This window comes from Centruroides vittatus, unplaced genomic scaffold (assembly GCF_030686945.1).
Source record: "Centruroides vittatus isolate TY-2023 unplaced genomic scaffold, ASM3068694v2 contig_3090, whole genome shotgun sequence".
In the NCBI taxonomy this organism is placed as follows: domain Eukaryota; kingdom Metazoa; phylum Arthropoda; class Arachnida; order Scorpiones; family Buthidae; genus Centruroides; species Centruroides vittatus.
The window spans coordinates 127,266-141,964 of record NW_027121988.1 but is presented as its reverse complement, the minus strand read 5'-3'; the positions used below and the strand labels follow the sequence as shown (position 1 = coordinate 141,964).

Here is a 14,699-nt window from a genome sequence, read left to right as displayed (position 1 = left end):
AAAGTAGTGTTGATAAATTAGAGATGAGTACTGAAGGGTTATTACATGCCACAATAGGAAATAAAATTTTAGTATACCAAAGATAAACTTTATTACACTAAAACACTATTCCCCATGGCCATCATTGACTTCATTTCTTTAGTAGGCAGTTTGAGTTTTCTTATTTATTTTGAAATTACTATTTATGTGTGTTTTGATTATTATATTGACTTTCATTGACCTGTTAGAAGTTGCAAATGGAAATTTTATAATTAAATTTTTTATATTATTATGCTTTAGTATTATTCTTGAGATATATTCAAATTTTAGTTTAGAAAACTCTCTGAATAAAATTAACTGGAAATTTTCTTACTTTCAGGAATTAGTTTTTAATTATTATTTTAAAAATATCATCAATAAATTTAATTTAAACTTAAGAATTTAATTGTGCAATTTGACAAATAAAATGTTAAAATATGCAAACATATGTTTAAAGTAATAATTAATTTATAATAATATATTATCATTTATTACAGCAATCTGAAAGATATACATATTTTAGTGCCTGGAGCTGGTCTTGGAAGGTTATCTTATGAAATTGCAAGAAGAGGTTACACTTGTCAGGGAAATGAATACAGTCTTTTTATGCTATTTGCATCAAATTTTATGCTTAATAAGTAAGTATATTGTAAATGCTTTATATTTAAAATAATTTTTAAGGTATAGGCACAAACATTGCACTAAACTGTAATGTGCTTTTGCCATGTATCATAATTAAATGAAATTGCACTGGCGTGTAGGTGATCAGTAGTGGGCTAGTAACAGTCGACTATCGCTTACCTATGCAAAGAGATTTCAAGTGCATGGTGTCAAACCGACAGGTTTGGATGCCATACATTCCAAGTCTTTTTTGCATAGGGGATAGGGGCGAATCCTATGTCAAATGGGATTTGCCACTATGTCTATCTCCTATCTCTGAAAAGAGTTACTTCAGGTAAGTAAAGTTAATTTAATATATACTCAAATGGTAGAGAGTTGATAACCCATTAAAAATTTGTGATTGAAAATTTTGTCAAAGTATATTAATTAATTAATATGCTTTGACTGGATTTTAACACATATTTTGAATAATTTCTTTTAGTCTGGAGATTCAATATTGTTCATAAGAAATATTGTATAAAAAAAACATAAAATGTGTATGTTTTATTTTTAATTATATATCACAAAATAATGAAAAATTCTTCAGCCAGTTTTACAATACATAAAAATTACATAATTTGACATGTATATGTTACAGTAAAAACCTGTTTTTAGTTAAAACGCATTTTAACTAGTTGAAACTAGTTTTTACTGGATGTCATTGTTATAACTAGAATTTACTGCTAGTCAAAATGAATTTGAGTTAAAACTAGTTTTAACTAGACAAAACAGGTTTTAACAAAATGGCTTAGTAAAAACTGTTTCGACCAAGGTCATTCAGCTAACACGTTCCTATAGTGTACTAGCTGACCCGGCCACACATTGTTGTGACTCAAAATGTATCTATTATAAATGTATAACAATTCCCCCGTGGGGGAATTTCAAAAAATCCCTTCTTAGTGTACATTCTCTTGACGTACCCTATTAAAATGCAATCAAAACTGCATCTAAAATAGTATAATAGAAGCCAAGTTCTTCACGGTAAGCCTTAATCCTGTCCATTTCCCCCAGTGGGGGAAATTTCAGCATGTATATTACATAAAAACACGTGCTTATTCGAATACAATGTTGTATCAAAATTTCAAAGGAATCGGTAGGAAGAAATGAACATTATATTTTATTTATATAGATAGATAGAAAATGATCTGCTTTAGTCCATTCTCACAAAAAAGCAAACTTAGGTCGTCAGAGTTAGCACCATCTGTTGGACATAAAAGCCTTAATCCATATATAAAGATATTTTTGGAAGGGGAGAAATGGTGGTCTTCACATATGCCACAAACCTTTGTGAGAGTGTATTAAACAACTTCCCAAAGTTTCATGGCAATCAGATAAATGGTATAGTAATGCATGAAGGACAAACACATGCACAGACAGACAGACATTCATACATTCGTTTTTATATATATAGATGATGATTTTCGTATCGCTTTAACCCTTTTCCCCCGACATCTTGTTTATGTTTAATTTGCGATCCGTTCTAAGGCAATATAGGTCAGTCAGGCAATAGTATTTTAAAAGTTCACCAAAAATCAAATTATCATTATATCTATATGAAAAAAATCACTTACATTTATTAATATCTTTAGTTTTAAATACGATATTTTTCAATGCATTTTATTAGAAAAATTTATAAGAAAAAAAATAATATATATCAGAACTGACAGGTAAACTTGATAATTTGTAACATTTTGTGAAAATTAACATTGTCTAGTTACATAGTTGTTTGCTGGCACTGAGCCAGAAAGACGTAGAATATTGTTTTGTACGATTCGATATAACACTTATGCATGTATGTTTATTCGTTGTGAAATTATCGCACATTATATCAAACATTTGTTTGAAATCAAAATTTTATACTGCTATCAACTAATATAATGAATTATTATACTTTATTCACTTCATATCGAACAAGATTATATCTGTTGTTAATAAATTTTACAAAAATCTATATTTACCGAAGTAACGATGAATCGGTACCCTCGAAGTTTTGCTTAAAAAGCCAGGGTACCAATCGATCGGTGCCTTTAGGGACTTAATTAATGCTAATAACACAGATGTGTGACCAATATTTTCAATAAACATCGTATTAAATAATACAAATGTTTTAATCCCAATCATCACTTTATTTATTTCCCCCAAACATATTTATGTAGCTAAAATTAGTTTTAACTAATGTTAAAAGTTAAAACTAGTTTTATCTAAAATCAAAACATGTACAGCAGTAAATTCTAGTTTTAACTAGACAAAATGGGTTTTAACAATGACATCCAGTAAAAACTAGTTTCAAGTAGTTAAAACACGTTTAAATTAAAAACGGGTTTTTACTGTAACATACATATATATATAAAGTTATATATGTATATTTTAATATATATATATATATATTTTATATATATATATGAGTTATTGATTTTGGAAGTGGGGCAAGTCCATTTTGTGAAAAAAATAGTTAAAGCTATTTCTTATTATAAATTAACATAAAACTTATGTTTTTAATCGATTTACAATAAATATCTTTTAATATCAGTATAAATTTGTTACTAGTAATTTATATCGTCAACGATATTTACAGTGAGTTGATTTTGAAAGTGAGGCAAGCACTCTAAAGAAAAATATGAAGATATGATGGATTTATTACCCTATGTACCACCCATTTATCATGAATACTTTAAAAATCAGCTGTACAATGTGTACAGTCGATATTGACAATTAAAAACAAAAATTTAAGATATGAAACACTGACCCAAAACAATTTAAAATCCATTCTTTATAAACCACAGTTAACATTTTCCAATAAGTGCTTTTCATACATTCCTTTCCAAATTTTTCCATATATAAACTATAAAAAGGTACCAAAATGTAAAAATTAAAAAACAGTACAGTAGGACATCGATTATCCGACTCCCGATCAATCGTCACATCGGTTAACCGACCACGTTCTAGTCGGCAAGTTCAAGTGTCTGCTAGTGATAAGGCGCTACAATATTTGACTACGTCTTGGCTACTTTAATATTATTTTTGTTAAATTTTTGCGTGTTTTAGCTGGCAACATGGCTCGACCATGAAAGGGAGGCCAGTATTTAAACCAGGCTTAATTTTCTATTTTTCTATTTATTTTTGTATTTATTTTGTGCAAAATAAAGAAATAATTTTTAACGATACAATAGCGACGATTATTATTTAAAAAAAACTTTCTTAGGTTTAACATCAATGAAAATTTAATGCAAAGTAGGGTTATAGCAATATACTGATATACTAATATACTATACTAATAATGTATTTTTTCATAATTTTTGGTTATCCGACCAACCTCAGTCTCCAATTGAGTTGGATAAACGATGCTCTACTGTATATTAAAAACTGAAAAAACAAATATTATGCACTGACCAGAAAATCTGATAAATTTTGTTTCATCATCCTTCCGTAACCAAATATTTTGACATGTACCACTTTTTTCTGCAAAATCCTCAACTTCCACACACTCACTTCCTCTTTTATTTTATCAGGAGACCTCTCCGTGTGCCATCTAAGAACATATAGAAATGTTAAAATTGGATAAGTTGATTAATTTAAATAAAGGTATGGAGATATATGGTATACATGGAGAGGTCTCCTGATAAAAGAGGAAGTGAATATGTGGAAGTTAGGGTTTCTCAAATGGTATTCTGGTTGTTTTTTAACCCGGGAAATTTTTCTCATTCCAGGAAATTCCGCAAATTTCTTAAAAATTCACTTTTTTTCTTATTTTGTGTTAAGGTTGAGGAAATTTGAAAATAGAAAGTATAATTATTAAACCATAAACTGTCAGAATACATTTGTATTTATTAATTTTAAGCAGGCTTATTAATTTTTTAAATTTTTGCTTATTATGGCATGTCACAGATTGTCAATAATCAATATGTATTATGACACGACTCTGAAAGTTCTGTACTTGTCAGAACCTGTAATATCTGGAATAATTGTGCTTATGCAGTCTTAATTTTTAACCATGCCCAGTAGCTTCAATAACTGCGTAACACCAGGTTGTGCAAATTGGGCAAGGATACAAACAAGTACGAAGTCTGCAAGTACAAAATTTTTCTTCATAAACCTGATTATTAAAGATGAACGAACTGTCAAATTATTGGGCTATAAGCTTGATGTTTCTATTAAAGTAGCTGAGATAGACAAATCAAGAATACTAGACAGCAAAAGAAATACTACAATCTCGAAAATGAACTAGAAATCTTCCAGGCTACAGGTGAAAAAACACATCTGTCTTCTCTTAAATGCATTAAAGATGATTTCACCCACATGAATTGAATCAGAAAGGGAATTCTTAGAAGGCTTTTCATTAGTTAAATAAGAACCAAATCGAGTGATTGGAGTATTCACCATCTTTACTTTTTAAAATCTTATAAAAATTTACACTAATATTTTGTATTATGTTTTTTTTAAAAATGAAAATTATTTTTTAAGTTAGAAGTTTGATCTAATTTCATTTTTTTTAGATTTTCAACTCAATTCAAAGGCATTTTTGTTGTTGTTGTTGTATGCAGTTTCCAGCAAACTTTAATAAATTTTTTCTATTTGTGAATTTCTATGTAATTCAAAGGTAATTTTTAATATATATCTTACACCACATTATTAATATGATTTTGGAGATTGCAGAATGTATGAAATTACTTTAAAAAATGAAAAATAATTATATCATTTGATTTCAAGATATTTTGTATATCTTAAAAATAATTAATTCTATTCCGGGATCCCAGGAAACAGTTCACTTTTATCCTGGAATCCCAGGTCAAGCAAAAGACTGGGAAATGAGAAACACTAGTGGAAGTTGAGGATTTGCAGAAAAAAGTGGTACATGTCAAAATATTTGGTTACAGAAGGATTATGAAACAAAATTTATCAGCTTTTCTGGTCAGTGCATGGTATTTGCTTTTTGAGTTTTTAATATATATCAGTTTTTTTAATTTTTACATTTTGGTACCTTTTTATAGTTTTTATATGGAAAAATCTGGAAGGAATGTATGAAAAGCACTTATTGGAAAATGTTAACTGTGGTTTATAAAGAATGGATTTTAAATTGTTTTGGGTCAGTGTTTCATATCTTAAGTTTTTGTTTTTAATTGTCAATATCGACTGTATACATTGTATGTAGCCTGAAGAGGGGATGGTTTTTTTTCTATCCCAAAATGCAGTACTGCCATAACAAGTGTGATTAAAGTGTTTTGAACAAACTGTTTTTTATCTTCTGATTAAAACAGACTTACATAAGATGAAATCTAAGTTATTAGTCTTAGAGAAGATAATCCTGTGAAAAATCTCTGCATATGTTTAATATTAAAATATTTATTCTTCAGATGCAAAGGTGTTAATTTATTCAGAGTTTATCCTTGGATTCATCAATATTGTAATGTTATGGATTCTGAAGATCAAGTGAGACCATCTACATTTCCAGATGTTGATCCATCAGACCTTCCTCCTAATTCAGAATTTTCAATGGCAGCTGGAAATTTCACAGAAGCGTACACTGAACCTGGTAATTTTATAAATTATATATATACATAAAAATTTAAAATTCTAATGTCTTATAGTATAAAAAATAATATAAATTTATAATAATATATTTTGTTTTCTCTGTCTTTACTTTTATTTGGATTCAAAGGTATTATATAAAGTAATAATAATTATTTAAAATTATGATTTAACCAAAATATATTAATATTATAGTTTATGATTTCATTACAGACCAGTTTAGTGTTTGAATATTTTTAGCTAAGTTTCTATAATAATTAATTAATTCAATACTACTAACACTCAAAATACAACAGAATTATTTATTTACTAAATATTGTACAGTCCTATGTACAATACTGATTAAGCATGTCATTTATTTCAGTAAAGATGAAACTAATCAAATTATTAATTCATCTTTAATAATTTAAAAACAATACTTTTTACAATAATTTACATAATACTACAATAATAATTGAATAAATTTGAAATAATGTAAAATGTAAAAATTAATAAACACGTCAATCAAAAGTCTTAAAATGTATTCCAGTAAGGTTTAATTCATGATATTATTATTATATAGAAAGAAAAAATAGAGATTAATAAATTCATACAAGAAATGAATAACAACCCCTAAAGTCTCACTATTACGATCACTATTAGATCAAGTCTTACTATTAGATCAAGCCAGAAGCACAGAAGTATATTTCCTAGATCTCAAAATCAACATGAAAAATAACTAGGTTTATACAAAAGTTTAATATAAACCAACATACACACCCTTTTTTATACCAGCAAGCTCCCACGACCTTTTACATATAAGATTGTAGCTTTTCGAACCTTAACCAAAAGGGCTTTTACTTACTGTACAAAGTATTCTGACACAACCAAAGAGCTAGAACATCTTGAATGAATAGCCACAACACACTGTTACTGCAAGAAGCTTATCAGGAATTTAGCCAGTACAATTTCCAACAACACTCACAACTTGGACCCTAAAGATAAACTGATACAATCAACATAGAAACACAAGCCATATCATTTGAGAATATAACCACAATATGCTACCACTGTATAATTAAATAGAGAATCTAAAAGAGACCAAGTTAACTTTCAGGCACAATCCTATCATCTTATCTTTTCCATTCCTAAGTAAATTAAAGACTAATCAGCTTAGTTTATTGGGGTAAGTTCCTTTGTAAGATGACTGATTTGGCTACAAACTTGAATATATCTGTTTCACCACAAGGTCAATCAAAATAAGTCTAGCTTGAACACAAACATGATATCGATAAAAAAGAAACAAAACACTGCCTAGCCATGTATGCAATGGATAATGAGGTACACGCAATCCTCAACAAGGCTACCATCATCAAGAGATCAAAACACGCTGACTCCATCAAGATACTAGAAGCATTAGAAATATTTAAATCTGACAAAAGGGCCACTGCATAAATTTTAAAGACAAAAACAACTATCATATGCATGGCAATCTTTATATGATTACATGACCAGATATGATGTAACAACATGACATAGAGACAGTATAACGAAAAGTTCTCAGTTATAGTTATATAGTCTTCAAATGTTTACTTTTTTACTTTTATACTTTTGGTACCACTATTAACTTTTATTTTAAATATAAAAGTTAATAGTGGCACTAAAAAGTTATTTTTAATTTTATTCTATATATTTCAAGAACTTTTTTCATTTAATTTTTTCAAAAAATATCATTGTTTGATTTAATCATTCCATCATTGAATATACAGACCTGAAGATGATCTCCAATTGCAGATCAAAAATGCTAGTAAAAAAAAATGTTTCTTTCAAATTAAATCTTACTTGAATACAATTTAAGACTTTTGATTGAAGTGTTTATTATATCATTCCAGTCACTAATTGGTGTTTTAACTCTTTTAATGTAAAAATAATTCAGAGTTAAAATTTTATTACAATTACATTTGAAAAACTTTATTGTATTTAGTTTGTGTAGTGAAAGGTATGTAAATAACTATATGCAATTTATTTCCCTTATATTAAATTTGAAGATATCATTGTTACTCCTCAATTATATTAAAACAGTTTTAGTTGGAATCATACAAATGTAAAATAATGTGCAATAATTTATAATTAGATGATGATAATTCAAAGAATATCTAAATACATTAAATATACATATCAACATAACCATTACCCATGCCTGTCAACACTTTCCAATTACAAAGAAACACTTTTTATTGTAAATTATTTTAAGTTCATTATAAACCAATTTTTATACATGATTTAGGATAATTCTGAGTATTATTTACTAATTCTTTGTAAAATGGTTTGTTTAACAATAAAGTAATTTTAAAATTAAAATAGCATGTCATTGGCAACCTAAATTTAAAGTAGCAGCATTAAAATATTTCTATGGTACACACTGAATGAGACTTACTTCAACTAACTATATATTGGGTACGTTCGTTAAGTCGAACGAGTTAAACGCGTTAGTAACGAATCGTTCGAAAAGTAGTAGTCTCGCTCAGTGCGCATGCTCCGCGGTGATGACGTATCGAACGAAACTCTAACGAAGCTCACGAAGGAAAGAGTTAGTTTACTTCGTTAAGAAAATGGCGCCCGACGATATCGATGTTTCTAGATCTATTCGAGTGTTTAAATTGTGAATTAAAAGGTGAAATGATTGAAATAACTGTCCATCCGAAGCAACCTAAGAAAAATATTTTGGATAAGGCTGCACTAGCAACATTCATATCTTCGATTTTAGAAACAGCCATTCAGTTATAACGAATCGTTCGAAAAGTCTAATGAAACAAGAATAACGATGACGTCATTCTCGTTTAACTCAACGAACGTACCCATTATGTATGTTATATTATTTTAAACAAGTATTTAAATAGCAGAAGCTGTACATAAATAATAACAAATTCATTTTATTTTCTCAGAACAAAACATTGATACATAGCAAAGAAATATATTAATATACATTTGTTATACATCCTCAGAAACCAGCTACATAAGATGTCTGTCATATTAAAGGTTCTGTGTTTATTTCTGGATACATGGATGGAGTCAGAAGTTGTATAATTAATACATTATGTAAAGATGCTAGAGACAACCTCATCCCATAGACTTTATAGATGGAATTAGCAATGTTAGATTTAGCATAGATAGAAATTAGTTTTCAATATTATAAGTCCATTTTTTTTTAACTTTCCCTTCTATAATGTAGACTTTTGTAAGTGTTGGTATCTTTTTGTAGTAGTAACTAGGGCTGTAGACTTCTGTTTAGGTATCCCAGTGTATTGAATTTTATGGTAATTTAAAAACTACTGTTGGCTAGCATCTTTAATATTTAGTCCCTCTTTTTCAATTAAATTTATCAAAAGATGTCATTTTTCAATACTTTATTGAATGACTTTTCCTGTAAAGAATCATCTTGTTCTTTTGTCTTCTAGTGAGATTTACAAGTGAAATCTGCACATTTAATAATAAAAAAATTATAATGCTGTGAAACTATTCAAAAAATTTAAAAAAGCAATGGGATTCGTTAAATTTCTTAATTCTTTAAAAACTCTAAATTATAATCCAAGTAAAATAAACTACTCTTTAAATCCGATTTCAAGTGAGTTATTTAGGCAAAAAAGGAACGAAAAGATGCTATACTTTAATCAACTTCTTTATCTCCCAAATGCATTTCGCAATGCCTCATCAGTGGGTAGTTGAGTCTTGGTAACCTCCGTTCCTTTTATGCTGGATGATGTTTTCCCAGCATGCATCTATCTGCATACCGTCATTCAGATTAATTAAATTTGCATATTCTTTTATACAAAAATGTTCTATTATTCTATGTTTTAAACAATTTTCTTCTTTATAGAAATAATGTGAAAATACTTTATCTATTTTACAAAAATTATTTTTATAATGTAGATACCACGGTGATTCTTCTCTTTTTAATCTTATTGCTGCCTCATGCTCTTTTAAATGTATTTCCAGCTTCTTTCCAACGTATTTCCAACGTAAAAGAGCATGAGGCAGCAATAAGATTAAAAAGAGAAGAATCATCGTGGTACCTACATTATAAAAATAATTTTTGTAAAATAGATAAAGTATTTTCACATTATTTCTATAAAGAAGAAAATTGTTTAAAACGTAGAATAATAGAACATTTTTGTATAAAAGAATATGCAAATTTAATTAATCTGAATGACGGTATGCAGATAGATGCATGCTGGGAAAACATCATCCAGCATAAAAGGAACGGAGGTTACCAAGACTCAACTACCCACTGATGAGGCATTGCGAAATGCATTTGGGAGATAAAGAAGTTGATTAAAGTATAGCATCTTTTCGTTCCTTTTTTGCCTAAATAACTCACTTGAAATCGGATTTAAAGAGTAGTTTATTTTACTTGGATTATAATTTAGAGTTTTTAAAGAATTAAGAAATTTAACGAATCCCATTGCTTTTTTAAATTTTTTGAATAGAATTTTATTCTACAATTATGCAAATGAACTAAAATCATATGTATAAAAGACAATTGAAACACTAATATTGAAAATTTTGAGTTTAAATCTCTTTTTCCCAAGATACCTGTGAAATTAAATTATAAATATACTTGCTAAATCATTTATTTTAGAAAATTTGTAATATACTTAACAAAAATGATTGTCATAACTGAAAATTTTTTGTAATTTGTATTTTCACAATTATCATCAATTATAGTTAGTATTTTGTAATGAGTGTGACTCAAATGTAATAGCATGTTATCATATGGATTACAAGTTTGTGCTTAGGCATGTACTGGATCTTTCTGTGACATGCCTCTAATTTGGATTACATTCTGAAAAATCTCCAGATATTTTACTATAGGGCTAATTACACCATGTTGTCATATGCACAAAAAATTTTTTGAATTCATATATTTTTAGCTTCCAAATCATCTTAGATGACATACAGATGAAATTTTTTTTCTGTTTTTTCTCTAATTTATTACTTTGCTGTACTGTCAGTATTTAATAATACAATAAGACATTCAATAATATGTTTTTGTAGAGAAAATTAAATGGTTATCTAAAACAGCGGTATTCAAACTGTCTTCTGTTGAACCTTCTCTAGGATTCCACAAAGATATTAATAAGAAATTTTTATTTTCATTATTTTCACTAAAAATATTGAAAAATAAAAATTTCTAAACTATATCTTATCTAATTATAAGAAGCTGTATTTCTTAGAAAATAAAAACAGCATTGCAGTTTTTCTAACATAGTATTGAGTTTTTTAACTTTATTGCCTAGGACTCTGCAAAAATAATACTGAAGCAAACGTTTCATAGATGGGAAAATTTTGAAGACCACTGATCTAAAAGAATTAAGTTTTTATGAGTACTTTATATAACAAGCTAAAGGTAAATTAACACTACTCAGCACACTATGTTCTGAAGTAAACCAGGAATCAAAGTACACTTTCTGATGATGGTAATATAACAGTGTAAAACTGGTTCCAAACTATGGCCTGGGACTATTGCTTTACACTATCCATTATCCAGCCCACAAGCATATTTGACACAATGCTTGTAAAAGATAGAAATAATAGTCCTACTTTTTCTCTACCTGGAATATAAGAAATATTCCTTATAATTAATGTGAAATTTGGTCCAACAGTTGAAAAGTTTGGATACCACTGATATAGAAGATAGATATTACAAATGAGAAGCTTTTTCAACAACTGTGATATGCATAGCCATTTAGTTGAGCACTAACCTGCATAATACTTAAATGACAGTATTATATAGAGTTTTATTACTGATGATGATAAAAATTGAAAAATTTAGAAAAAGATATTTCTAACGTGAATTTTTAAAATTTTTTTTCAGATAGTTGGGATTGCATAGCAACTTGCTTCTTTATGGACACTGCAAATAATATTGTTTCTTATATTGAAACAATCTGGAATATTTTGAAACCAGGTGGATATTGGATAAATCTTGGTCCTCTTTTATATCATTTTGCCGATATACCAAATGAATTTTCTATCGAACCTAGCTATGAAGAAGTGAAAAAAATTATTTTGTCTTTTGGATTTCAAATGCTAGTAAGCTATTTAAAATAATTATTTTGACGTATAAATTGTCTATAATTAAATCTCTCTTCCAATAACTGAAAATCAGATATGATATTTTACATAATGTAGTTTGGGGGAAAAAAATAATTTAAAGTGATATAGAGTGTGGAAAATTATGTAAACTTGTAATATAGGAAATTATAACAGAAAAATGAAATTTATGAGAATATCAAAAATATTATGTTATGTGAAAGTTAAATTTTTCTTTTTAGGTTCTAAAATCAAGCATCACACAATAAATAATAATTGAAATCTGGTTTAATATTATTAGTAATGTTATTCTTAGTTTTATTATTAAATTAATTTCCTAGAGTTCATCAGATAACATTATAGGAGTTCATAGATTGATTATCTTGCCATCTTTCACACATCAATTAAGAATTGCAGAATCTCTTTTGGTGAATCACTTTTAAAATTTACAAACTGTCTCAATTTGGTAAATGAGGATTTGAAAATATGGCTTATAACACAAGAGTGTTAAAAATATATTGATTTTTGAAATGTTATATTTATAGTGTAACATAGTTATACTATATTATAAAAGTTTAAACATTCTCTCAGAGTACCATATACAGTAGTAGATGTGGAAACTACATCACTTATGATGCAGATCAAAAAGTGTTAAACGGATATGCAAAGTAGCATGCAGTATGATCATTGTAATGATCAGAGCTTAAATATGTAATATTTGTAATGATTAACGTATATAGTATAGAGAAGAAAGCAAGAAGTGCAATGTATTGCATATAATGCTACATTAAACTTGAGTAATTGTTATTTTGCATTAAAACTTTGTCAATTCTATATATATAAAATATAAATATGTATATATTTATATTTTTATCATTCTATTTTGTGGACACTAAGAGGGCCTGTTTTTCTGGCCCATTATAAGTATGGTCAGGTCCACAATGGAGTAGCCAGATAGTGATGGGTAGGCTATTCAAAGAAACTTTTGGGGTGTTTCGAACTGCCTAGATTTAATTATGGGTTCCTAGAATTGACTTTAGAACCCCATTAGCTTAGCACTCTGAGTTCCCAGAATGATAAGCTAATGCCTTAACCTTCTCAGCCATCTGGTCACTCACAATATTATTAATGAGCATTGTCATAGGAACTTTCTGTTCATAGTTACAGAAGCAAAAAAAAAAAAAAATACTTGGAAAAATAACATGAACAGTTAGTTCTTGTTGAATGGGCTCCTAATATTTTGTAGGTCCATCTCAAGCTTTTTGTAAGAGCTTTGTAGCTACTTTGGCAAAGAGTGGATGAGATTATTCAAGTATTTTATACCAAGTTCATGATATCAAACTGCTGAAAATAAACAGCAACTGTATATCATGCAGTTGCTGTTTATTTTCTGTATTATCTTTGAAATTTTTGTGTCTATCAGGACTATTACTTGGCCAGTTTAGGTCTCTCATAGGAACTTTTTATCTAAACAATAATTTGTGTCAGTTTAAATGACAATAATACCGACAAATCATGGAGAAAGGACACATTATACTTTACACATCATTTGGCATGATGATATGGAAAGTGTCATCTTGAAAGATTTTTTTTTGTGACAAAATTATTATTTTATTATTGGAATTAGCTTGACCAGAGATCTTTTTGTAGTAGCACTTTGTATTCATGAAAATGTTTATAATTCTATGAGCATGTTTACTGGATGTGTATCCCCATAACATTTGACTCACTAAAAATATTACAGCCTACATCAAGTAATCTGTTACAATCCTTGCCTTTTCTATGCTTAGCAGAATTTTCCATAGCTATATGCAGATTAAATTTGAATTTATTCGACAAAACAGAATTCCACATGTCAGTGCTGTTTTGACCAGATAAGCTGCTCCATTCTGTGCGTTTTATTTATCAATAATGTCTTCTTACATGGATGTTAGCTTTTAAATTCACATTGCAAGGACAGTGTTTAACAGTTCATGCTCTTGCTATTTTAATTTGAAAGAACAAGCAGTACATTCTCACAGGCTGAGATGCTGAAGCATTTTAGCCCGTGAGAATGTATTGCTTGTTCTTTCAAAATGATTCTTAAATTTAAAAAAATAAATAAATTTTTTATAATATTTATGGCTATTGCAATTTTTATGACATGTAGATACTGTTTATATATTTATATATGTATATAAAAATTATAAAATGATAACTGTAATTAACATAATTGAGAATATCTACAAGTTGATACTTTTAGCAATATTTTCAGTGTTAATAAAAGAAAGTAGTAATCATTTTTTTAAAAATTTTATTCACAATTCCAACTTTATGCGATGCACCATGATGTAAAACATATTTAAAATCTATTTTTATTTTATAAAAGATTTATTTGTATGTGCTGATATTGGAATTATAAAAATTCTAAAAAATTTAAAATT

General features: G+C 28.0%; 1 protein-coding gene across 1 annotated transcript in view; it reads left to right on the top strand.

The window, feature by feature from the left end:
- The window catches only part of LOC136973138 (carnosine N-methyltransferase), a 31,351-nt gene that overhangs the window by 15,129 nt on the left and 1,523 nt on the right, over positions 1-14,699 (top strand). The window contains exons 4-6 of the mRNA XM_067267835.1: positions 516-656; positions 6,030-6,208; positions 12,059-12,276. Of these exons, the coding sequence (XP_067123936.1) occupies positions 516-656; positions 6,030-6,208; positions 12,059-12,276 (538 nt within the window). The remainder of the gene's footprint in view (positions 1-515; positions 657-6,029; positions 6,209-12,058; positions 12,277-14,699) is intronic.